We start from the raw sequence: 26,252 nt of genomic DNA on the forward strand, positions 1-26,252 counted from the left end.
GGAACTTCATCCAGCACCCAGCGTCAGAGTAAACAGCGGGCTGGGAGGGTTAAAGCAACAGGCCGATAATAAGTAGACACACAGAGAGAGAGACAATGGGGAGGGGGGTGGATGACGTGACCACCCCCTCCCCCCATCCCCAACGGCCAGAGCGCTCCTAACGGCCGCAAAGAGGATTCGATTGGATGCGCAGGATGATGTCACGTGACCCGGGGGAGGGGGTGGGGGGGATTCGATTAGATGCACAGGATGACGTCATATGACCCGGGGGGGGGGGGTGGGGGGCGGAGTTAAGGGGCTTGGGACATATATAAGGGTGGTGCAGGAGGGAGAATTTGTGGCAGAGTCCTTCTGGAGCGGCGGCGGTGGCGGGAGACAAGTTAGCCGTCCTCAGGGTCCGCGCTCGGGACGCCCGCAGGGTGGAGCTGAGAGCGATCGACGAGACAAAGTCCCCCAAGGCGAGAGAGAGAGAGAAACATCTCCCTCGGCCCCGTCGGGCAGCGGCGGCAGCGGCCGCAGAGGTGAGCGGCGGACACGGACAAAGGAGGTCAGTTCGGTCGGCTCGGGCTCAGGCGGTGGACGCACTCTGAGACGGGTAGGTGAGAGAGGAGGAAGGGCTGCTGCTGGCTGGAGGGGGACATACACGGGAAATAAATCTTAGCGCAGACTACTGACTTTGTGACGCATGTGTGTGCGTGTGTGTGCGTGTGTGTGCATGTGTGAAGAGCGGTTACGGCCTTCATAGGTGCTGCTCGCTAACAGCACTTGCCCCTACAGTCTGTTAAGGTTATATGGGGGATCTTTGTGAAGAGCGGTGGGACAGCGATCGGCGTACCACGCTGTGCGTGTGTGTGGGTGGCTTTAATCAGCATAGGCACCCGTAAATAAATAATTAAACAGGGGGACGTTTGACTTTCACCGCAAGCGAGCGCGCAGAGATTAATTAATTAATTGCTTACCCAGCGCGTGCATATTAAACTACCCTACTACGGCTGCCCGCACCCACGCGCGTGGGTGGTCGCGCGCGTGGGTGGGGGGGTCACGTGGGTGGGGGAGGGCCGTCCAGCGCCCGTTGGCTGTTGACACAACGGCTTAGTATAAATAAATAATTAACTCTGAGCAGCCGCCAGCCGCGAGTGGGGGGGGGGTGGAGGGGTGCTGACGTCACACCCCAACCGCTCGCGGGGGAGGGGAAGATCAGACCCCCCCCCACCTAGTGGGGAGTGGGGAGGGGGAGATCAGTCCCCCCCCACCTAATGGGGAGTGTGGAGGGGGGCATTAGCCCCCCACAGATGGAACCAGGGGGGTCGGTGTGTAAATGAGAGGCTGTGTGTGTGTAGTGTGAGGCTGTGTGTGTACTGTGAGGCTGTGTGTGTAGTGTGAGGCTGTGTGTGTAGTGTGAGGCTGTGTGTGTGGTGTGAGGCGTGTGTTGCCCTGGCTTGCCCTGGCTTGCCCCGGCAACGTCACGTGGTGTGCCTCGTCACTGCTGCTGCTGCTGCTGCCACCACAACACGCTTAGGGCTTTAAGGCTTTTCTGTTTATTATTAATCTGTCATTTTCCATGATTAGTCTGTGGTTTTCATTATTAATCTGTCATTGTTGATTATGAGTCTGTCATTAATATGTCATTTTTCATTATTAACCTAATTTGTGTGTATTATTAATCTGTCATTTTTCATTATTAACCTAATTTTTGTTTATTATTAATCTGTCATTTTACGACGGCAAAAACGTGGTAGTCACGGCGACATTTGTCATCAGTGTTGTGAGTAGCCCGCAGTGAGAGCACGACTACACACACACAGACATACACACACACAGGTTGTGTGTCTGTGTGTGTGTGGGGTGAGGTTGCACAAGAGACACACACAGACACACACAGACACACAGAGACACACACAGACACACAGGTCGTGTGTGTGGGGTGAGGTTGCACAAGAGACACACACACAGACACACACAGACACACAGAGGTGGTTGTGTGTGTGGGGTGAGGTTGCACCAGAGACACACACACACAGACAACAACAAAGACAAAGATCCCCCATATAGCCTTAACAGACTGTGGGGGCAAGTGCTGTTAGCGAGCACCTATGAAGGCCGGTAACGGTACACGAGGGGGTGGGTGGCCAGCACCACGCCCGACCGCCTTTGTCTCCCTAGTGGCAATGTTTACACACCGCACCAGGTACTCATTTGAGGCTGAGTCGACCTAGGGGAGGCCCGGGACCGGTTCAGAAAATCGTCACTGGTGTTGGCCGTGAGCGGGAATTGAACCCGTGTCGCCGGGTTCATAGCGCAGCGCGCTAACCGCTACACTATCGCTCCCCACTACACACACACAGACACACACACAGACACACACACAGCCACACAGAGAGACACACACACAGACACATAGAGGTTGTTGTGTGTGTGTGTGGGGTGAGGTTGCACCAGAGACACACACACAGACACATACACAGACACACACACAGACACACACAGACACACAGAGACACACACACACAGACACACACACAGACACACACAGGTTATTGTGTGTGTATGTGTGGGGTAAGGTTGCACCAAAGACACACACAGACACACACACACATAGAGACACAGGTTGTTGTGTGTGTATGTCTGTGTTTGTGTATCTGTGTGTGTGTCTGTGTGTGTGTGTCTGTGTGTGTGTCTGTGTGTGTGTGTCTCTGTGTGTGTGTGTCTGTGTGTGTGTATGTGTGTGTGTCTCTGTGTGTCTGTATGTGTCTGTCTCTGTGTGTGTGTTAAGGTTGCACCATGTCGAGCCCATTGAAGCTGATCGTGAGCGCCGATTCCAACCGTGGGGGGCAGCGCTACATGGAGGACATCACAGAGGTGGGCGGAGTCTCTGTGTGTCTGTGTGTGTGTGTCTGTGTGTCTCTGTGTGTGTCTGTGTGTGTCTCTGTGTGTGTGTCTGTGTGTGTGTCTCTGTGTGCCGGACAGGCAACTCTGTCGTGGACAGTGCTGTGGGGGGAGATCCAATTTTGATTGGCTCCTCCCCTCATGGCATATGTGTCCACCACAGGGGCTAAACGGGGGCTCTGGACGGGTGCGAGGGGCTGGTAACCCCTCCACCTTCAATTAATTACCACGAAACCACGAATTAAACTGAAATATGTAACTAATAAGCTTGTGCCGGAGGCCCCGGGGGGCCAGGCGTCTATGACGTCTCCTGGCCAAACCCCAATTGGCAGAGCCAGGAGATTGAATACCTACCCTCGGGGCTACTCCAGAAACAACTAAAAGCCACTACGGGTGGCCACGTGGAATGTTCGAACGCTCACTGCAGAGGAGAGGCTGCCACTCCTCTGTCGGGAGCTGGACCGGTACCGCCTGGATCTATATGGCATTCAGGAGGTTCGGTGGACTGGCTCTGGCTCCTGCCACCATGAGGGGTGGACAGTCCTCTACTCGGGGCAGCAGACTGCCAAACAACAGGGTGTGGGTCTTCTTTTGAACAAAAGAATGAAGGGGGCGTGGGAGTGTAGCGGTGAGGTCTGGGAAGCTGTAAGCCCCAGGCTACTTTGGGCTCACCTTCCCATCAACCGGAGGCGAGGAATGGTGGTCGTGGTTACTTATGCCCGCACCGAAGATGAACATCCGTGGAGTGATGCAGGCAAAGCCGATGAGTCAGATGCCTTCTATGACCTCCTGTCACAGGTGCTGGCTAAAGTGGCCCCTCGGGATAGAGTCATCATGTTGGGTGACTTCAATGCCCGAGTTGGTCATGATACTGGCACCTGGTCTGGAGTGATTGGAGGGCATGGGCCAGATCAGCTCAATAACAACGGTAGGAGGCTGCTAGATTTTTGTAAAGCCCATGGGCTTGTAATTACCAACACGCTGTTCCGGCATCGGCGCATCCACACAACATCATGGATGCATGCCGGGTCCAAGCAAGAACATCTGCTGGACTACATAGTGACAGACCAGCGAATGCGAGCCCATGTCCTTGACACCAGGACCTACCGTGGAGCTGATCTGCCCTCTGACCATCGACTAGTCATCTGTAAGATGCGCCTACCATTCTTCCACTCCGGTGGTGGGTGTACACCCAGGACCCCATTCCAACATAAAGTGGCCTGGTCTCAGTTATCTGATGAAAGTTGCAAGCGAGAATTTCATCATCGCTTGCGGCTGGGATTGGCATCGTCCCCGACTCCTGATGTCGAGGGTAAATGGGCGAGGTTTAGGACTGTGACTCATGCAGCTTCAATGGCTGCTTTGGGTACGCGGTCCAGACCTCCCCAGAGACCCTGGCTGACAGAGGAGGTGTTCAGGATGGTTGAGAAAAAGCGACAGGCCCACTGTCATCGGCTACAGAATCCCACGTCAGAGAATGAGGCTTACCGCAGCCTTCGCTCGGAGGTTCGGAGAGCCGTGAGGCGCTGCAAGGATGGGTGGTGGTCGCGGGTTGCTGAGGAGATGGAGTCTGCCTCAGTGGCCGGTGATCACAAATCTCTATTTAACTCCATCAAAAAAGTAACCTGCAGCGCCACACCTATTACCATCATTAGGGGAAAAAACGGTGATCCAATCTCCGACCCCCAGGAACAGGTTTGCAGATTTGCTGAGCATTTCTGTGAGGTCCTGGGGGAGGGAAAATCCCTCAGCCGGGAAAACATCGTGGCACAAAGTGAGGATGACCCTGCTGAGGCTGCGGTGCCTCAAATATTGGAAGAAGTCACCCCCTGTGAGTGGCTGGCTGAGGTGCCATCTGCTGAGGAAGTATTGAAGGCGATCCGGAGTCTGAGACCAGGAAAGGCAGCGGGCAGAGATGATCTCCCAAGCGAAATGCTGAGGGAGGGTGGCGTTTGTGCACAGACTGCCCTATATGACATCATAACAACAGTCTGGACCACTGGACGGGTTCCGCAGGATTGGAAGGATGCCCTGGTGGTCCCCCTTTTTAAGAAGGGGGACCGCACAGACTGTAACAACTACAGGGGCATCTCACTCCTCAGTGTGCCTGGAAAGGTCCTGGCAAGGATTATTCAGCATCGCCTTGCCAGGCACGCTGAGGAGAGGCTTGCGGAGCCCCAATGCGGTTTCAGGAAAGGGCGGTCCTGCACAGATGCCATATTTTCTGTCCGTCTGCTACAGCAGAGGTGTAGGGAATTCCAACAAGACCTACATCTCTGCTTTATTGACCTGGTCAAGGCCTATGATACCATCAGTAGGCCTGGGCTCTGGGTCGTTCTTCGTGCTTTTGGAGTACCTGACCCTCTGCTCACGATCATTAAGGACCTTCATGATGGTGAGCGGGCCTGGGTAAAACTACGTGGCCGGGAGTCAGAGCCATTCCCTGTACACCTTGGGGTGTGACAGGGATGTCCTCTGGCTCCCACATTATTTAACATCTGTTTTGACCACGTAGTTCGTGAAGCCTTCAATTGCTGTACCGGGGGAATCTCCATATGGTACAGATATAATGGGAGGCTAATCGATGCCCGGGTGCGGTCAAGGGATGGCTCCCTATTGCTCAACCACGTTATGTATGCTGATGATTTGGTAATAGCTGCTCAGTCAGAGGAGGAGTTGGAGACGCTGCTGCTGCTGAGACTGCAGCGTGCCACTAAGAGGTGGGGCCTTACCATCAGCCCCACCAAAACTAAGCACCTGCCTCGGTATTGTGTACCATCGGACACTCCACCCCCACAACTCCCAATCGGTGATGGGGCAGTTGTGGAGAGAGTGGAGAGTTTCCCATACCTGGGCAGTATGCTTATGACTGGCTGCAGTTTAACAGCAGAGGTCTCACTCCGAATCAGTCGAGCGGCAATATCTTTTCATCGGTTGCGTAACGCTGTGTGGAAGCTACCTGGTCTGTCGCTCCGCACTAAGCTTCAGGTCTTCTCGTCCACGGTCATTCCCTCCCTTCTCTACGCTTGCGAAACGTGGACCCCCCTAATGGAACATCTTCGCCGGTTAGAAACATTTAGGCTGGCCTGCCTACGATCCATCCTGGGTTTAACCAGACTGGATTGTGTGAGGAGCTCACAAATCCTTGAAAGATCTGGGCAGGGTCCCATCGGTGAGCTCCTCCGGCAGGCAAGGCTGCGATGGCTGGGTCATGTAGCCCGCATGCCCAGCCACCGCATGCCGAAACAGCTTTTGTTTGGCCGGATTGAGGGGTCTAAGCGGGCGCGGCATGGGCTAGAGAAGAGATGGAGTGATGTGGTACAGGAGGACGTGGAGCTGAGTGGACTTGCCGATGACTGGTACCAGCGGTGTCAAGATCAGCCTCTGTGGAGGAGGCTCGTGAAGGATGCTACTGGGCAGTTGGAGGCAGTCGCCCTCCAACAACAACGGAGGGCGGAGGAGCGACGCTCAGAACAACGAGCGGAGCTCCGGGTGGCTAAAGCACAGCAGGTTGGCACAGTAGGGGGCACAGGTGGTGCATCAGCCAGTCATCTCAGTCAGTCGACCCGTGGCACCTGGGTCTGCCCCGTGACCTCTTGCCAGCGGGCGTTCGACACTTCACGTGGCCTCACGGTGCACATAGCCTGGCACAAGCATCGTGGTGACGTCACCGCCACTTAGTGGCGAATGGCGGTTGTTGTTGTTGTCTCTGTGTGTGTGTGTCTCTGTGTGTGTGTCTGTGTGTGTCTCTGTGTGTCTCTGTGTTTGTCTCTGTGTGTGTGTCTGTGTCTCTGTGTGTGTGTGTGTCTCTGTGTGTGTCTCTGTATGTGTGTCTGTGTGTGTGTCTGTGTGTGTGTCTCTGTGTGTGTCTGTGTGTGTGTCTGTGTGTGTGTGTCTGTGTGTCTCTGTGTGTCTCTGTGTGTGTCTGTGTGTGTCTGTGTGTCTCTGTATGTGTCTGTGTGTGTGTCTGTGTGTGTCTCTGTGTGTCTCTGTGTGTGTCTGTGTGTGTCTGTGTCTCTGTGTGTGTGTGTCTCTGTGTGTCTCTGTGTGTGTCTGTGTGTGTGTGTCTGTGTGTCTCTGTGTGTGTGTGTCTGTGTCTGTCTCTCTGTGTCTCTGTGTGTGTCTGTGTGTGTGTCTGTGTGTCTCTGTGTGTGTGTCTCTGTGTGTCTCTGTGTGTGTCTGTGTGTGTGTGTGTGTCTCTGTGTCTCTGTGTGTGTCTCTGTGTGTGTCTCTGTGTGTGTGGGGAGCGATAGTGTAGCGGTTAGCGCGCTGCACTATGAACCTGGCGACCCGGGTTCGATTCCCGCTCACGGCCAACGCCCAGTGACGATTATCTGAACCGGTCCTGGGCCTCCCCCTAGGTCGATTCGGCCTCAAACGAGTACCTGGTGCGGTGCGTGAACATCGCCACTGGGGAGACAAAGGCGGCCGGGCGTGGTGCCGGCCACCCACCCCCTCGTGTGCCCTCGCGGCCATCGCGGGCGCCGCTCGCTAACGGCACTTGCCTCCACGGTCCGCTAAGGCTGCACGGGGGATCTTTGTCCTCTTTGTCCGCCGGGTCGCCGGTCGAGGCCTAGGACCGACCCACAATGCACCGCTCGCGTCACGTGACGTTCCCCTCGCCGCCCCGTGCCCACAGGTCTCCACCGAGGGCGACGGGGATGCCATCTTCCTGGCCGTGTTCGACGGCCACGGCGGTCCCCAGGCCGCTCGATTCGCCCGCCGCTGCCTCTGGCCCTCGATCCGCGCCCAGCCCGGGCTGTGGGGCGCCGCCGACCCCGCGGGAGTTTGCCACGCCATCCGTGACGGCTTCCTGGCGTGCCAGCGCGCCATGTGGGAGGAGCTGGGTGGGTCTCACGCGCGCTGCGCTATACACTACACTATACACTACTTTACTATATACTACACTATACACTACTATACACTACTATATACACTACACTATACACTACTATACACTACACTATACACTACACTATACACTACGATACACTACACTACTATACACTACTATATACTACACTATACACTACACTATACACTACACTATACACCACACTACTATACACTACACTATATACTACACTATACACTACACTACTATACATTACTATACACTACACTATACACTACACTACTATACACTACTATACACTACACTACTATACACTACACTACTATACACTACACTATACACTACACTATACACTACTATACACTATTATACACTACACTATACACTACACTATACACTACTATACACTACACTATATACTACACACTACTATACACTATACACTACACTACGATACACTACACTACTATACACTACTATACACTATACTATACACGACACTATACACTACACTACTATACACTACACTATATGCTACACTATACACTACACTACTATACATTACTATACACTACACTATACACTACACTACTATACACTACTATACACTACACTATACACTACTATACACTACTATACACTACACTATACACTACTATACGCTACTATACGCTACACTACTATACACTACTATACACTACACTACTATACACTACTATACACTACACTATACACTACACTATACACTACTATACACTACTATACACTACACTATACACTACACTATACACTACTATACACTACACTACACACTACACTACACACTACACTACACACTACATTACACTATACACTACACTATACACTACACTATACACTACACTATACACTACTATACACTACACTACACACTACACACTACACTACACACTACATTACACTATACACTACACTATACACTACACTAAATTAACGTTTTGTTCCACCATTTGAACCTCGTTTGCCTGTAGCACAATATGATAAAAAAAATTAACCCTTTCATCTGGCAACAAAACTGACACCAATGTTTTTCGTGTACAAGGAGTCATTGTTTGTGCATTGAGCAGAATAGCTGCGGTCGGAATGCAAACCAAAAACAGGCAGCTCTGATAATGTATTGGCGGTGGAATTGATAAGTCCACACCCGAGACAGCTTCCCTTAGAGCCTCGTCTCACACGCGGTGTTAGACCAGGTGATGATGATGACGTCTCACACTTGCGGTGTTAGACCAGATGATGATGACGTCTCACACTTGCGGTGTTAGACCAGGTGATGATGACGTCTCACACTTGCGGTGTTAGACTAGATGATGATGACGTCTCACACTTGCGGTGTTAGACCAGGTGATGATGACGTCTCAGACTTGCGGTGTTAGACCAGGTGATGATGACGTCTCACACTTGCGGTGTTAGACCAGACGATGATGATGTCACACACGCGGCGTTAGACCAGGTGATGATGACGTCTCACACTTGTGGTGTTAGACCAGGTGATGATAATGACGTCTCACACTTGCGGTGTTAGACCAGATGATGATGACGTCTCACACTTGCGGTGTTAGACCAGGCGATGATGATGACGTCTCACACTTGCGGTGTTAGACCAGATGATGATGATGACGTCTCACACTTCCGATGTTAGACCAGATGATGATGACGTCTCACACTTGCGGCGTTAGACCAGGTGATGATGATGACGTCTCACACTTGCGGTGTTAGACCAGGTGATGATGACATCTCACACTTGCGGTGTTAGACCAGATGATGATGACGTCTCACACTTGCGGTGTTAGACCAGGTGATGATGACGTCTCACACTTGCGGTGTTAGACCAGGTAATGATGACGTCTCACACACGCAGTGTTAGACCAGATGATGATGATGTCTCACACTTGCGGTGTTATACCAGGTGATGATGACGTCTCACACACGCAGTGTTAGACCAGGTGATGATGACGTCTCACACAGGCGGTGTTAGACCAGGTGATGATGACGTCTCACGCTTGCGGTATTAGACCAGATGATGATGATAACGTCTCACACTTGCGGTGTTAGACCAGGTGATGATGACGTCTCACACTTGCGGTGTTAGACCAGGTGATGATGACGTCACACACACGGTGTTAGACCATATGATGATGACGTCTCACACTTGCGGTGTTAGACCAGGTGATGATGACGTCTCACACTTGCGGTGTTAGACCAGATGATGATGACGTCTCACACTTGCGGTGTTAGACCAGGTGATGATGACGCCAAAAGGCGCAACATTTTGTCGTGTGATTGGGGCCAAATGTAGCTGATAGAGGCAAAATAAACATTGAAATTGGTTTAATTTGTTGATCAGGGAAGGCTCTAAGAAAAGCCGTCTCGGGTGTGGACCAATAAAATTCAAGGACAGTGCCAATATTATTATCAGAGTTGTCTCTTTTGTTTGCATTTTGACTGCTTGTGTTGTGGTTATTGCAAACATGATGCCTTGAATAAAGGTGTCAGTTTTTCTGCCAGTTAAAAGGGTAAAACCTATTACTATATCTTGTTACTGGCAAATGAGGTCTCATAATGAATTTGATCTTCTCCGATGGATGCTGCTTGATAGCGGAGAGTGAAGAAACGTGAGTGTGGCTGATGCTGTCTGAAGTTACTTAGGAAATAACGAAGAGCAAAGACAAGTGGTAGAGTTACCAATAAATTGATCAGAGTCTAATTTTATTTTGTCTCAATGTAATGGCAGGGAATATTGACAGAAATAATGTCATCAAACACTTCGCTGCATTTCACTGTAGCACTGCATTAATGGCAGTGAATGTTGCACAATACATTTATTTCACCCATGGCTAATGTGTAAGAGATTCTCGCAACATTTTTCATATTTGATATATTTTTGTTCAATAACATTGAAAATTGTAAAACGTTTCAAAATACAAAAAAAAAAACTTTTACAATTGAATTTTTGTTATAACAAATTTAATAACATAAAATTCCGAGCAACAATTGTCCATCTTACCTTCCAGAGGTTTTTTTGGCACACCACCCACCCACTCAATCACTGACCCACCCACCCACTCACACAGTCACTCACCCACTCAGTCACTCACACAGTCACTCACCCACTCAGTCACTAACCCACCCACACAGTCACTCACCCACCCACTCACACAGTCACTCACCCACTCAGTCACTCACCCACCCACACAGTCACTCACCCACTCAGTCACTAATCCACCCACACAGTCACTCACCCACCCACTCAATCACTCACCCACCCACCCACCCATTCACACAGTCACTCACCCACTCAGTCACTCACCCACCGACACAGTCACTCACCCACTCAGTCACTCACCCACCCACCCACACAGTCACTCACCCACTCAGTCACTCACCCACCCACCCACCCACACAGTCACTCACCCACCCACCCAATTACACAGTCACTCACCCACTCAGTCACTCACCCACCCACTCACTCACACAGTCACTCACCCACTCAGTCACTCACCCACCCACCCACTCAATCACTCACCCACCCACCCACACAGTCACTAACCCACTCAGTCACTCACCCACCCACTCAGTCACTCACCCATCCACCCACCCACTCACACAGTCACTCACCCACTAATTCACCCACCCACTCAATCACTCACCCACCCACTCACTCACACAGTCACTCACCCACTCAATCACTCACCCACCCACACAGTCACTCACCCACCCAATTACACAGTCACTCACCCACTCAGTCACTCACCCACCCACTCACTCACACAGTCACTCACTCACTCATCCACCCACCCACTCAATCACTCACCCACCCACCCACCCACACAGTCACTAACCCACTCAATCACTCACCCACCCACCCACTCACACAGTCACTCACCCACCCACCCCACCCACTCAGTCACTAACCCACTCAGTCACTCACTCACCTACTCAGTCACTCACCCACCCACTCACACAGTCACTCACCCACTCAATCACTCACCCACCCACACAGTCACTCACCCACTCAGTCACTCACCCACCCACTCAATTACTCACCCACCCACTCACACAGTCACTCAATCACCCACCTACCCACCCACTCAGTCACTCACCCACACCTCTGTCTAACCCCCCCCCCCCCCTACAGTTAACTGGCCGCGCACACCGCAGGGCCATCCCAGCACGGCAGGCACCACGGCTTGCTGCTGCCTCATCAGGGGCGGTGACGAGCTCTACGTCGCCCACGTGGGAGACTCGCGAGCCGTCATCGCCCAGCGGCATCCCCGGGGGGGGGCACCCCCGCCGACGGACCCCCCCCCCCCTTCAACGCACCCCGTCTATTCATTGGCCCCCCCTTCCTCACTGCGACCCATTTATTCAGCGGGCCCCCCTTCTTCCTTGCGCCCCATTTATTCAGCGGACCCCCCTTCGGACATGGGCCCCCCTTCTGTGACGGCCCACCTAGCCTGGGACGGAACCCCACCTACGCATGGCCAAGTCGTGGCGGACTTCATAGCGGCCATCGGCCAAGCCGTGGCAACACCGCAACCACCGCCACTGTCACAACCACCACAACTACAACCACAACCACAACCACCACTGTCACAACCACCACAACCACCACCACCGCCACCACTGTCACAACCACCACCACCACTGTCACAACCACCACCACTGTCACAACCACCACCACGGCCACCACTGTCACAACCACCACCGCCACTGTCACAACCACCGCCACTGTCACAACCACCACAACTACAACCACAACCACCACTGTCACAACCACCACAACCACCACCGCCACCACCACCACTGTCACAACCACCACCACCACCACTGTCACAACCACCACCACCACCACTGTCACAACCACCACCACCACCACTGTCACAACCACCATCACCACCGCCACCACCACCACTGTCACAACCACCACCACCACTGTCACAACCACCGCCACCACCACGGCCACCACTGTCACAACCACCACCACCACCGCCCCGGCAGGAGGTGGACAAGGAGGAGGTGGTGGACGAGGTGGATGAGGAGGTGGACGAGGTGGTGGACGAGATGGAAGAGGAGGTGGACAAGGAGGTGGTGGTGGACAAGGAGGTGGACAAGGTGGTGGAGGTGGACGAGGTGGTGGAGGAGGTGGACGAGGTGGTGGATGAGGAGGTGGACGAGGTGGAGGACGAGGTGGTGCCGCTACTTGCCGTGGCGTTGACGCGCGACCACAAGCCGGAGGATCCAGTGGAGAGGGAACGCATCGAGAGGCTGGGCGGGCGGTAAGACATTCGTGTGTATGTGTGCCTATGATACCATCAGTAGGCCTGGGCTCTGGGTCGTTCTTTGTGCTTTTGGAGTACCTGACCCTCTGCTCACGATCATTAAGGACCTTCATGATGGTGAGCGGGCCCGGGTAAAACTACGTGGCCGGGAGTCAGAGCCATTCCCTGTACACCTTGGGATGCGACAGGGATGTCCTCTGGCTCCCACATTATTTGACATCTATTTTGACCACGCAGTTCGTGAAGCCTTCAATAGCTGTACCGGGGGAATCTCCATATGGTACAGATATAATGGGAGGCTGATCGATGCCCGGGTGCGGTCAAGGGATGGCTCCCTATTGCTCAACCACGTTATGTCTGCTGATTTGGTAATAGCTGCTCATTCAGAGGAGGAGTTGGAGACGCTGCTGCTGAGACTGGAGCGTGCCACTAAGAGGTGGGGCCTTACCATCAGCCCCACCAAAACTAAGCACCTGCCTGGGTATTTTGTACCATCGGACACTCCACCCCCACAACTCCCAATCGGTGATGGGGCAGTTGTGGAGAGTGTGGAGAGTTTCCCATACCTGGGCAGTGTGCTTATGACCGGCTCCAGTTTAACAGCAGAGGTCTCACTCCGAATCAGTCGAGCGGCAATATCTTTTCATCGGTTGCGTAACGCTGTGTGGAAGCTACCTGGTCTGTCGCTCCGCACTAAGCTTCAGGTCTTCTCGGCCACGGTCATTCCCTCCCTTCTATACGCTTGCGAAACATGGACCCCCCTAATGGAACATCTTCGCCGGTTAGAAACATGCCTACGATCCATCCTAGGTTTAACCAGACTGGATTGTGTGAGGAGCTCACAAATCCTTGAAAGATCTGGGCAAGGTCCCATCGGTGAGCTCCTCCGGCGGGCAAGGCTGCGATGGCTGGGTCATGTAGCCCGCATGCCCAGCCACCGCATGCCGAAACAGCTTTTGTTCGGCCAGATTGAGGGGGCTAAGCGGGCACGGCACGGGCTAGAGAAGAGATGGAGTGATGTGGTACAGGAGGACGTGGAGCTGAGTGGACTTGCCGATGACTGGTACCAGCGGTGTCAAGATCGGCCTCTGTGCAGGAGGCTCGTGAAGGACGCTACTGGGCAGTTGGAGGCAGTCGCCCACCAACAACAACGGAGGGCAGAGGAGCGACGCTCACAACAACGAGCGGAGCGCCGGGTGGCTAAAGCACAGCAGGTTGGCACAGTAGGGGGCACAGGTGGTGCATCAGCCAGTCATCTCAGTCAGTCGACCCGTGCACCTGGGTCTGCCCCGTGACCTCCTGCCAGTGGGCGTTCGACACTTCACGTGGCCTCAGGGTGCACATAGCCTGGCACAAGCGTCGTGGTGACGTCACCGCCACTTAGTGGCGAATGGCGGTTGTTGTGTATATATGTGTGTGTATGTGTGTGTGTATGTGTGTGTGTATGGGTGTATGGGGAGGAGTAGTGTAGTGGTTAGCGCGCTGTGCTACGAACCTGATGACCCGGGTTCGATTCCCGCTCACAGCCAACACCAGTCACGATTATCTGAACCGGTCCAGGGCCTCCCCTAGGTCGACTAAGCCTCAAATGAATACCTGGTGCGGTGTGTAAACATCGCCACTAGGGAGACAAAGGCGGCCGGGCGTGGTGCTGGGCACCCACCCCCTCGTGTACCGTTCCGGCCTTCGTAGGTGCTGCTCGCTAACAGCACTTGCCCCTACAGTCTGTTACAGGCTACACGGGGATCTTTGTCTTTGTGTGTGCTCGCTAACAGCACTTGCCCCTACAGTCTGTTACAGGCTACACGGGGGATCTTTGTCTTTGTGTGTGCTCGCTAACAGCACTTGCCCGTACAGTCTGTTAAGGCTACACGGGGGATCTTTGTCTTTGTGTGTCTGCCCACCAGGGTGATGAGGAAGCCAGGGGGGCCTTGCCGTGTGGCCTGGAGGAGGCCCCTTGTGGCTCACTGCGGCCCTGGGCAGCAAAGCTCAGCCACGGAGGACATCCCCTTCCTGGCCGTGTCACGCTCCCTCGGTACACACACACACACACACCTACACACACACCTACACACACACCTATACACACCTACACACACACCTACACACACACACACCTACACACCTACACACACACACCTACACACACCTACACACACCTACACACACACACCTACACACACACCTACACACACACACCTACACACACACACACCTACATACACACACACCTACACACACACCTACACAACAACAACAACAACCGCCATTCGCCACTAAGTGGCGGTGACGTCACCACGACGCTTGTGCCAGGCTATGTGCACCCTGAGGCCACGTGAAGTGTCGAACGCCCGCTGGCAGGAGGTCACGGGGCAGACCCAGGTGCCACGGGTCGACTGACTGAGATGACTGGCTGATGCACCACCTGTGCCCCCTACTGTGCCAACCTGCTGTGCTTTAGCCACCCGGCGCTCCGCTCGTTGTTCTGAGCGTCGCTCCTCCGCCCTCCGTTGTTGTTGGAGGGCGACTACCTCCAACTGCCCAGTAGCATCCTTCACGAGCCTCCTCCACAGAGGCCGATCTTGACACCGCTGGTACCAGTCATCGGCAAGTCCACTCAGCTCCACGTCCTCCTGTACCACATCACTCCATCTCTTCTCTAGCCCGTGCCGTGCTCGTTTAGCCCCCTCAATCCAGCCGAACAAAAGCTGTTTCGGCATGCGGTGGCTGGGCATGCGGGCTACATGACCCAGCCATCGCAGCCTTGCCCGCCGGAGGAGCTCACCGATGGTGCCTTGCCCAGATCTTTCAAGGATTTGTGAGCTCCTCACACAATCCAGCCTGGTTAAACCCAGGATGGATCGTAGGCAGGCCAGCCTAAATGTTTCACACCGGCGAAGATGTTCCATTAGGGGGGTCCACGTTTCGCAAGCGTAGAGAAGGGAGGGAATGACCGTGGCCGAGAAGACTTGACGCTTAGTGCGGAGCGACAGACTAGGTAGCTTCCACACAGCGTTACGCAACCGATGAAAAGATATTGCCGCTCGACTGATTCGGAGTGAGACCTCTGCTGTTAAACTGGAGCCGGTCATAAGCACACTGCCCAGATTTGGGAAACTCTCCACTCTCTCCACAACTGCCCCATCACCGATTGGGAGTTGTGGGGGTGGAGTGTCCGATGGTACAAAATACCCAGGCAGGTGCTTAGTTTTGGTGGGGCTGATGGTAACGCTCCACCTCTTAGTGGCACGCTCCAGTCTCAGCAGCAGCGTCTCCAACTCCTCCTCTGAATGAGCAGCTATTACCAAATCATCAGCATACATGACGTGATTGAGCAATAGGGAGCCATCCCTTGACCGCACCCGGGCATCGATCAGCCTACCATTATATATGTACCATATGGAGATTCCCCCGGTACAGCTATTGAAGGCTTCATGAACTACATGGTCAAAATAGATGTCAAATAATGTGGGAGCCAGAGGACATCCCTGTCGCACCCCAAGGTGTACAGGGAATGGCTCTGACTCCCGGCCACGTAGTTTTACCTGGGCCCGCTCACCATCATGAAGGTCCTTAATGATCGTGAGCAGAGGGTCAGGTACTCCAAAAGCACGAAGAACAACCCAGAGCCCAGGTCTACTGATGGTATCATAGGCCTTGACCAGGTCAAGAAAGCAGATATGTAGGTCTTGTTGGAATTCCCTACACTTCTGCTGTAGCAGACGGACAGAAAATATGGCATCTTTGCAGGACCGCCCTTTCCTGAAACCGCATTGGGGCTCCGCAAGCCTCTCCTCAGCGTGCCTGGCAAGGCGATGTTGAATAATCCTTGCCAGGACCTTTCCCGGCACACTGAGGAGTGAGATGCCCCTGTAGTTGTTACAGTCTGTGCGGTCCCACTTCTTAAAAAGGGGGACCACCAGGGCATCCTTCCAATCCTGCGGAACCCGTCCAGTGGTCCAGACTGTTGTTATGATGTCATATAGGGCAGTCTGTGCACAAACGCCGCCCTCCCTCAGCATTTCGCTTGGGAGATCATCTCTGCCCGCTGCCTTTCCTGGTCTCAGACTCCGGATCGCCTTCAGTACTTCCTCAACAGATGGCACCTCAGCCAGCCACTCACAGGGGGTGACTTCTTCCAATATTTGAGGCACCGCAGCCTCAGCAGGGTCATCCTCACTTTGTGCCACGATGTTTTCCCGGCTGAGGGATTTTCCCTCCCCCAGGACCTCACAGAAATGCTCAGCAAATCTGCAAACCTGTTCCTGGGGGTCGAAGATTGGGTCACCGTTTTTTCCCCTAATGATGGTAATAGGTGTGGCGCTGCAGATTACTTTTTTGATGGAGTTAAATAGAGATTTGTGATCACGGGCCACTGAGGCAGACTCCATCTCCTCAGCAACCCGCGACCACCACCCATCCTTGCAGCACCTCATGGCTCTCCGAACCTCCGAGCGAAGGCTGCAGTAAGCCTCCTCATTCTCTGACGTGGGATTCTGTAACCGATGACAGTGGGCCTGTCGTTTTTTCTCAACCATCCTGAACACCTCCTCTGTCAGCCAGGGTCTCTGGGGAGGTCTGGACCGCGTACCCAAAGCAGCCATTGCAGCTGCATGAGTCACAGTCCTAAACCTCGCCCATTTACCCTCGACATCAGGAGGAGTCGGGGACGATGCCAATCCCAGCCGCAAGCGATGATGAAATTCTCGCTTGCAACTTTCATCAGATAACTGAGACCAGGCCACTTTAGGTTGGAATGGGGTCCTGGGTGTACACCCACCACCGGAGTTGAAGAATAACAGGCACATCTTACAGATGACTAGTCAGATGGTCAGAAGGCAGATCAGCTCCACGGTAGGTCCTGGTGTCAAGGACATGGGCTCGCATCCGCTGGTCCGTCACTATGTAGTCCAGCAGATGTTCTTGCTTGGACCCGGCATGCATCCATGATGTTGTGTGGATGCGCCGATGCCGGAACAGCGTGTTGGTAATTACTAGCCCATGGGCTGCACAAAAATCTAGCAGCCTTCTACCGTTGTTATTGAGCTGATCTGGCCCATGCCCTCCAATCACTCCAGACCAGGTGCCAGTATCATGACCAACTCGGGCATTGAAGTCACCCAACATGATGACTCTATCCCGAGGGGCCACTTTAGCCAGCACCTGTGACAGGAGGTCATAGAAGGCATCTGACTCATCGGCTTTGCCTGCATCCCACCACGGATGTTCATCTTCGGTGGGGGCATAAGTAACCATGACCACCATTCCTCGCCTCCAGTTGATGGGAAGGAGAGCCCAAAGTAGCCTGGGATTTACAGCTTCCCACACCTCACCGCCATGTTCCCACGCCCCTTTATTCTTTTGTTCAAAAGAAGAGCCACACCCTGTTGTTTGGCAGTCTGCTGCCCCGAGTAGAGGACTGTCCACCCCTCATAGTGGCAGGAGCCAGAGCCGGTCCACCAGACCTCCTGAATGCCACATAGATCCAGGCGGTACCGGTCCAGCTCCCGACAGAGGAGTGGCAGCCTCTCCTCCGCAGTGAGTGTTCGAACATTCCACGTGGCCACCCGTAGTGGTTTTTCGTTGTTTCTGGAGGAGCCCCGAGGGTAGATATTCAATCTCCTGGCTCCGCCAATTGGGGTTTGGCCAGGAGACGTCATAGACGCCTGGCCTCCCCGGGCCTCCGGCACAAGCTTATTAGTTATATATTCTTAATTCGTGGTTTAGTGGTAATTAATTGAAGTGGAGGGGTTACCAGCCCCTCGCATCCATCCAGAGCCCCCGTTTAGCCCCTGTGGTGGACACATATGCCATGAGGGGAGGAGCCAATCAAAATTGGACCTCCCCCCACAGCACTGTCCACGACAGAGTTGCCCGTCCGGCACACACACCTACACACACACACACCTACACACACCTACACACACCTACACACACACCTACACACACACCTATACACACCCGTGGCACCTCCTGGCGACCTCCTGCCAGCGGGCATTCGACACTTCATCTGGCGTTAAAAGTGCACGTAGCCTGGCACAGGCGCCCTGGTTATGTCATCGCCACCTAGTGGCGAATGGCGGTTGTTGTGAAACGTGTGTTCATGTATATGTGTGTGTACGCGTAGGTGTGTTTACGTGTGTGTTTACGAGTGTGTGTACGTGTGTGTACGTGTGTGTGTGTACGTGTGTGTGTGTACATGTGTGTGTACGTGTGTGTACGTGTGTGTACGTGTGTGCGTGTGTGTGTACGTGTGTGCGTGTGTACGTGTGTGTGTACGTGTGTCCGTGTGTGTACGTGTCCGTGTGTGTGTACGTGTGTGTGTACGTGTGTGTACGTGTGTGTGTGTGTACGTGTGTGTGAGTGTGTACGTGTGTGAGTGTGTACGTGTGTGTGTGTACGTGTGTACGTGTGTGTGTGTACGTGTGTGTACGTGTGTGAGTGTGTACGTGTGTGTGTGTGTGTACGTGTGTGTGTGTACGTGTGTGTGTGTACGTGTGTGTGTGTACGTGTGTGTGAGTGTGTACGTGTGTGAGTGTGTACGTGTGTGAGTGTGTACGTGTGTGTGTGTGTACGTGTGTACGTGTGTGTGTACGTGTGGGTGTGTGTGTGTACGTGTGTGTGTGTACGTGTGTGTGTGTGGTACGTGTGTGTGTGTACGTGTGTGTGTGTACGTGTGTGTGTACGTGTGTGTGTACGTGTGTGTGTGTGTTGGCGATATCCCACAGGGGACCTCTGGAGCTACGACTTTGCGAGCGCCCAGTTTGTGGTCTCCCCCGAGCCGGACGTCAGCGCCTACAGGCTGGACCCAGGGCACCACCGCTACCTGGTGCTGGCCACCGACGGAGTCTGGGATGTCCTCACGCCCACAGAGGCCGTGGCGCTCTGTCATCGTGCGGACGCACAGCAGCAGCAGCGAGCACGGGCACGTCTACATACACACACACACACGTCTACATACACACAAACGTCTACATACACACACACACGTCTACATACATACACACACACGTCTACATACACACACACACGTCTACATACACACACGTCTACATACACACACACACGTTTACACACACACTATACACACACACATGTCTACATACACTCACACACGTCTACATACACACACACATGTCTACATACACACACACACGTCTACATACACACACACGTCTACATACACACACACACACGTCTACATACACACACACGTCTACATACACACACACACGTCTACATACACACACACGTCTACATACACACACACACGTCTACATACACACACACGTCTACATATACACACACGTCTACATACACACGTCTACATACACACACACACACGTCTACATACACACACACGTCTACATACACACACACATCTACATACACACACACACACGTCTACACACACACACACGTCTACATACACACACATACATCTACATACACACACACACTATACACACACACACATCTACATACACACACACACGTCTACACACACACACACGTCTACATACACACACACACTATACATACACATACACACACTATATACACACACAACAACAACAACAACCGCCATTCGCCACTAAGTGGCGGTGACGTCACCACGACGCTTGTGCCAGGCTATGTGCACCCTGAGGCCACGTGAAGTGTCGAACGCCCGCTGGCAGGAGGTCACGGGGCAGACCCAGGTGCCACGGGTCGACTGACTGAGATGACTGGCTGATGCACCACCTGTGCCCCCTACTGTGCCAACCTCCTGTGCTTTAGCCACCCGGCGCTCCGCTCGCTGTTGTGAGCGTCGCTCCTCCACCCTCCGTTGTTGTTGGAGGGCGACTGCCTCCAACTGCCCAGTAGCATCCTTCACGAGCCTCCTCCACAGAGGCCGATCTTGACACCGCTGGTACCAGTCATCGGCAAGTCCACTCAGCTCCACGTCCTCCTGTACCACATCACTCCATCTCTTCTCTAGCCCGTGCCACGCCCGCTTAGCCCCCTCGTCTACATACACACACACACGTCTACATACACACACACGTCTACACACACACACGTCTACATACACACACGTCTACATACACACACACACACACGTCTACATACACACACACACGTCTACATACACACACACGTCTACACACACACGTCTACGCACACACACGTCTACATACACACACGTCTACATACACACACACGTCTACATACACACACACACACACACGTCTACATACACACACACGTCTACATACACACACACGTCTACACACACACACGTCTACATACACACACACACGTCTACATACACACACACACTATACACTTACACACGTCTACATACACACACACTATATACACACACACACGTCTACATACACACACACACGTCTACATACACACACACACGTCTACATACACACACACACACGTCCACATACACACACACACGTCTACATACACACACACTATATACATACATACACACACGTCTACATACACACACGTCTACACACACACACGTCTACATACACACATACTATGTACATACACACATACACACGTCTACATGCACTTACACGTCTCATCCTGCAGGCCAGCGGCGGTGGTGCCGGTGGTTGTGCTGCTGGTGGTGCCGGTGGTTGTGCCGGTGTTTGTGCTGCTGGTGGTGCCGGTGGTTGTGCTGGTGGTGCTGCCGGTGGTTGTGCCGGTGGTTGTGCTGCTGGTGGTGCCGGTTGTTGTGCCGGTGGTTCGAGCAGCAGCAGCAGCGGTGTAGACCTGACGCCGGCGCAGGCGCTGGTGGCGGAGGCGCTGTCCCGCTGGCACCGGCTCGGCACCAAGGCCGACAACGTGAGCGCCGTGGTGGCGCGGCTGTGCCCGTCGGCGGCGTCGCCGGCGCCCCGGCTCGGTGCCGACGGCGCCGCCGGCGCCGAGCTCGTTGCCGGCGGAGGAGGAGGAATGGTCGCTGGTGGTGGTGGTGGCGCCGTCCCTGCGTCAGCCCTGGCCAGGAGTGGAACCGAGGTTCTACGAGAGCCGGGCACCGAGGAGCTACCCAGCAACAACAGCAGCAGCAACAACAACAGCAACAGCAGCAGCAACAACAGCAGCAGCAGCAGCGGCAACAGCAGCAGTGGGAAGTTCACTCCACTGCTGGCTGACCTGGTGAGGGCACCGTCACGATGCGTGGTGTGTGTGTGTACGTGTGTGTGTATGTGTATGTGTGTGCGTGTGTACGTGTGTTTGTGTGTATGTGTATTTGTGTGCGTGTGTACGTGTGTTTGTGTGTATGTGTATTTGTCTGCGTGTGTATGTGTGCGTGTTTGTGTGTGTGTACGTGTGCGTGTGTATGCGTGTGTGTGTGCGTGTGTGTACGTGTGTTTGTGTGTATGTGTGTACGTGTGTGTGTGTATGTGTGTTTGTGTGTATGTGTGGGGAGCGATAGTGTAGCGGTTAGCGCGCTGCGCTATGAACCTGGCGACCCGGGTTCGATTCCCGCTCACGGCCAACACCAGTGACGATTATCTGAACCGGTCCCGGGCCTCCCCTAGGTCGACTCAGCCTCAAATGATACCTGGTGCGGTGTGTAAACATCGCCACTAGGGAGACAAAGGCGGTCGGGCGTGGTGCTGGCCACCCACCCCCTCGTGTACCGTTCCGGCCTTCATAGGTGCTCGCTAACAGCACTTGCCCCTACAGTCTGTTACAGGCTATATGGGGGATCTTTGATCTTTGTGTGTATGTGTGCGTGTTTGTGTGTGTTTGTGTGTATGTGTTTGTGTGTGTACGTGTGTGTGTATATGTGTTTGTGTGTGTATGTGTGTTTGTTTGTGTGTACGTGTGTACGTGTGTTTGTGTGTACGTGTGTGTGTACGTGTGTGTGTGTACGTGTGTGTGTGGATGTGTACGTGTGTGTGTACGTGTGTTTCTGTGTATGGGTGTTTGTGTGTAAGTGTGCGTGTGTTTGTCTGTCCGGCGAAACGATCCCCTACCTCATTGGTGTCGGACGGTAATGCTGTGACTCTGTGTGGTGAGTCTATGGGTCTCTGTGTGTGGTGAGTCTATGGGTCTCTGTGTGGTGAGTCTATGGGTCTCTGTGTGTGGTGAGTCTATGGGTCTCTGTGTGTGGTGAGTCTATGGGTCTCTGTGTGTGGTGAGTCTATGGGTCTCTGTGTGTGGTGAGTCTATGGGTCTCTGTGTGTGGTGAGTCTATGGGTCTCTGTGTGTGGTGAGTCTATGGGTCTCTGTGTGTGGTGAGTCTATGAGTCTCTGTGTGTGGTGAGTCTATGGGTCTCTGTGTGTGGTGAGTCTATAGGTCTCTGTGTGTGGTGAGTCTATGAGTCTCTGTGTGTGGTGAGTCTATGGGTCTCTGTGTGTGGTGAGTCTATGGGTCTCTGTGTGTGGTGAGTCTATGAGTCTCTGTGTGTGGTGAGTCTATGGGTCTCTGTGTGTGGTGAGTCTATGGGTCTCTGTGTGTGGTGAGTCTATGAGTCTCTGTGTGTGGTGAGTCTATGGGTCTCTGTGTGGTGAGTCTATGGGTCTCTGTGTGTGGTGAGTCTATGGGTCTCTGTGTGTGGTGAGTCTATGGGTCTCTGTGTGTGGTGAGTCTATGGGTCTCTGTGTGTGGTGAGTCTATGGGTCTCTGTGTGTGGTGAGTCTATGGGTCTCTGTGTGTGGTGAGTCTATGGGTCTCTGTGTGTGGTGAGTCTATGAGTCTCTGTGTGTGGTGAGTCTATGGGTCTCTGTGTGTGGTGAGTCTATAGGTCTCTGTGTGTGGTGAGTCTATGGATCTCTGTGTGTGGTGAGTCTATGGGTCTCTGTGTGTGGTGAGTCTATGAGTCTCTGTGTGTGGTGAGTCTATGGGTCTCTGTGTGTGGTGAGTCTATGGGTCTCTGTGTGTGGTGAGTCTATGGGTCTCTGTGTGTGGTGAGTCTATGGGTCTCTGTGTGTGGTGAGTCTATGGGTCTCTGTGTGTGGTGAGTCTATGGGTTTCTGTGTGTGGTGAGTCTATGGGTCTCTGTGTGTGGTGAGTATATGGGTCTCTGTGTGGTGAGTCTGTGGGTCTCTGTGTGTGGTGAGTCTATGGGTCTCTGTGTGTGGTGAGTCTATGGGTCTCTGTGTGTTGTGAGTCTATGGGTCTCTGTGTGTGGTGAGTCTATGGGTCTCTATGTGGTGAGTCTATGGGTCTCTCTGTGTGGTGAGTCTATGGGCCTCTGTGTGTGGTGAGTCTATGGGTCTCTGTGTGTGGTGAGTCTATGGGTCTCTGTGTGTGGTGAGTCTATGGGTCTCTGTGTGTGGTGAGTCTATGGGTCTCTGTGTGTGGTGAGTCTTCGGGTCTCTGTGTGTGGTGAGTCTATGGGTCTCTGTGTGTGGTGAGTCTATGGGTCTCTATGTGTGGTGAGTCTATGGGTCTCTATGTGGTGAGTCTATGGGTCTCTGTGTGTGGGTAACACCCCACCCCCTCCCTTTCCAGGGCTGCAGCCAGGAGGAGATTCCCAGCAAGCGCAGCCGCAGGAGCGGTCCTCACGAGGGCACCGCCTCAGACTAGCGCCTCAGACTAGCGCCTCAGACTAGCGCCTCAGACTAGCACCTCAGACTAGCGCCTCAGACTAGCGCCTCAGACTAGCGCCTCAGACTAGCGCCTCAGACTAGCGCCTCAGACTAGCACCTCAGACTAGCGCCTCAGACTAGCGCCTCAGACTAGCGCCTCAGACTGGCGCCTCAGACTAGCGCCTCAGACTAGCGCCTCAGACTAGCACCTCAGACTAGCGCCTCAGACTAGCACCTCAGACTAGCGCCTCAGACTAGCGCCTCAGACTAGCGCCTCAGACTAGCGCCTCAGACTAGCACCTCAGACTAGCGCCTCAGACTAACGCCTCAGACTAGCTCCTCAGACTAGTGCCTCAGACTAGTGCCTCAGACTAGCGCCTCAAACTGGTGCCTCAGACTAGCACCTCAGACTGGCGCCTCAGACTAGCGCCTCAGACTAGTTCCTCAGACTAGCGCCTCAGACTAGTGCCTCAGACTAGTGCCTCAGACTAGTGCCTCAGACTAGCGCCTCAGACTAGTGCCTCAGACTAGCGCCTCAGACTGGCGCCTCAGACTAGCGCCTCAGACTAGCGCCTCAGACTAGCGCCTCAGACTAGCGGGGACCCTGGTAGAGGGACCCCGGTAGAGGGACCCTGGTAGAGGGACCCGGGTAGAGGGACCCTGGTAGTGGGACCCTGGTAGAGGGACCCCGGTAGAGGGACCCCGGTAGAGGGACCCTGGTAGTAGGACCCTGGTAGAGGGACCCCGGTAGAGGGACCCCGGTAGAGGGATCCCGGTAGAGGGACCCCCTCGTCCGCGTGCCGCTCTTTAGTCGGACGCGGCGGCGGTGTGGACGACGACGGTGGCGGCGGAAGTGGCGAAGGTGGCGAAGGTGATCCACGCGAACACGGAGGAGGGCGATGATGGGTGGTGACGGCGTCTCTCTCCAGGGCGATGTCTCGTCTCTCTCTGGGCGTGCGATCCGCATGGCTAGCGCATCGATGTTAGGGGTTTGATCGCTGTGTGTGTCTGTGTGTGTCTGTGTGTGTGTCTGTGTGTGTGTCTGTGTGTGTCTGTGTGTGTGTGTCTGTGTGTGTGTCTGTGTGTGTGTGTGTGTCTGTATGTGTGTCTGTGTGTGTGTCTGTGTGTGTGTCTGCGCGTACACTTATTTGTTAATTGTTTTTATTAAGTATTAAATAGTTGTTGACGATTTTGCGGCGTTTGAAATTGTTCATTTGTTTGGGCTGCCAGAATTGAGGCCCATTTTGCTTAGTCGTAACGTGTGTAAGTTAGACCTTACGTATCGCTTGATTGATGAATGATTGCGAGCGTTATCGGTTCTAGTTAACGTAAGCTCTGCAGTGATTCTCACAGTGCTAAGACATTCGTATTGTCCATCTCAGTCATGGCGGGGGGGCTGTTTAATGCTTATCATAGACGTGATAAGTCGGGCAATACAAATGATAGCCAGGATAAGATTCAGACTTTAAATCCTAGTCTGGATAGGTAATATAATGAATTTCGTAGATAGGATGAGTATGGTAATACAAATGATAGCTGAAACATGTGTTAAGGGGCCGTCCATAAATGACGTAACGCACCTGGGGGGGGTGGGGGAGGGGTCAGACATTTGTGACGATGTGTGACGAGAAATGTGACGT

General features: G+C 53.7%; 1 protein-coding gene across 1 annotated transcript; it reads left to right on the forward strand.

The window, feature by feature from the left end:
- The first annotated feature begins 343 nt into the window (after positions 1-343).
- On the forward strand, positions 344-24,645 carry LOC142918210 (uncharacterized). Its single transcript, XM_076062340.1, has 8 exons — positions 344-521; positions 2,774-2,859; positions 7,526-7,733; positions 11,919-13,059; positions 14,970-15,097; positions 19,791-20,013; positions 21,666-22,227; positions 24,536-24,645. The coding sequence occupies exons 2-8, from the start codon at positions 2,782-2,784 to the stop codon at positions 24,608-24,610; spliced, it is 2,415 nt and encodes an 804-aa protein (XP_075918455.1). The 5' UTR covers positions 344-521; positions 2,774-2,781; the 3' UTR covers positions 24,611-24,645.
- The last annotated feature ends 1,607 nt before the right edge of the window (positions 24,646-26,252 follow it).

This window comes from Petromyzon marinus, unplaced genomic scaffold, assembly GCF_048934315.1.
Source record: "Petromyzon marinus isolate PM22_M1 ecotype Great Lakes invasive population unplaced genomic scaffold, UKy_Petmar_22M1.pri1.0 PM_G_Scaffold_57, whole genome shotgun sequence".
In the NCBI taxonomy this organism is placed as follows: Eukaryota; Metazoa; Chordata; class Hyperoartia; order Petromyzontiformes; family Petromyzontidae; genus Petromyzon; species Petromyzon marinus.

Coding starts and splice junctions, on each gene's coding strand:
- LOC142918210 (XM_076062340.1), top strand. CDS start 2,782: ATGTCGAGCCCATTGAAGCTGATCGTGAGCGCCGATTCCAACCGTGGG. Junction 2,860..7,525: donor ACATGGAGGACATCACAGAG/GTGGGCGGAGTC, acceptor CCGTGCCCACAG/GTCTCCACCGAGGGCGACGG. Junction 13,060..14,969: donor ATCGAGAGGCTGGGCGGGCG/GTAAGACATTCG, acceptor TCTGCCCACCAG/GGTGATGAGGAAGCCAGGGG.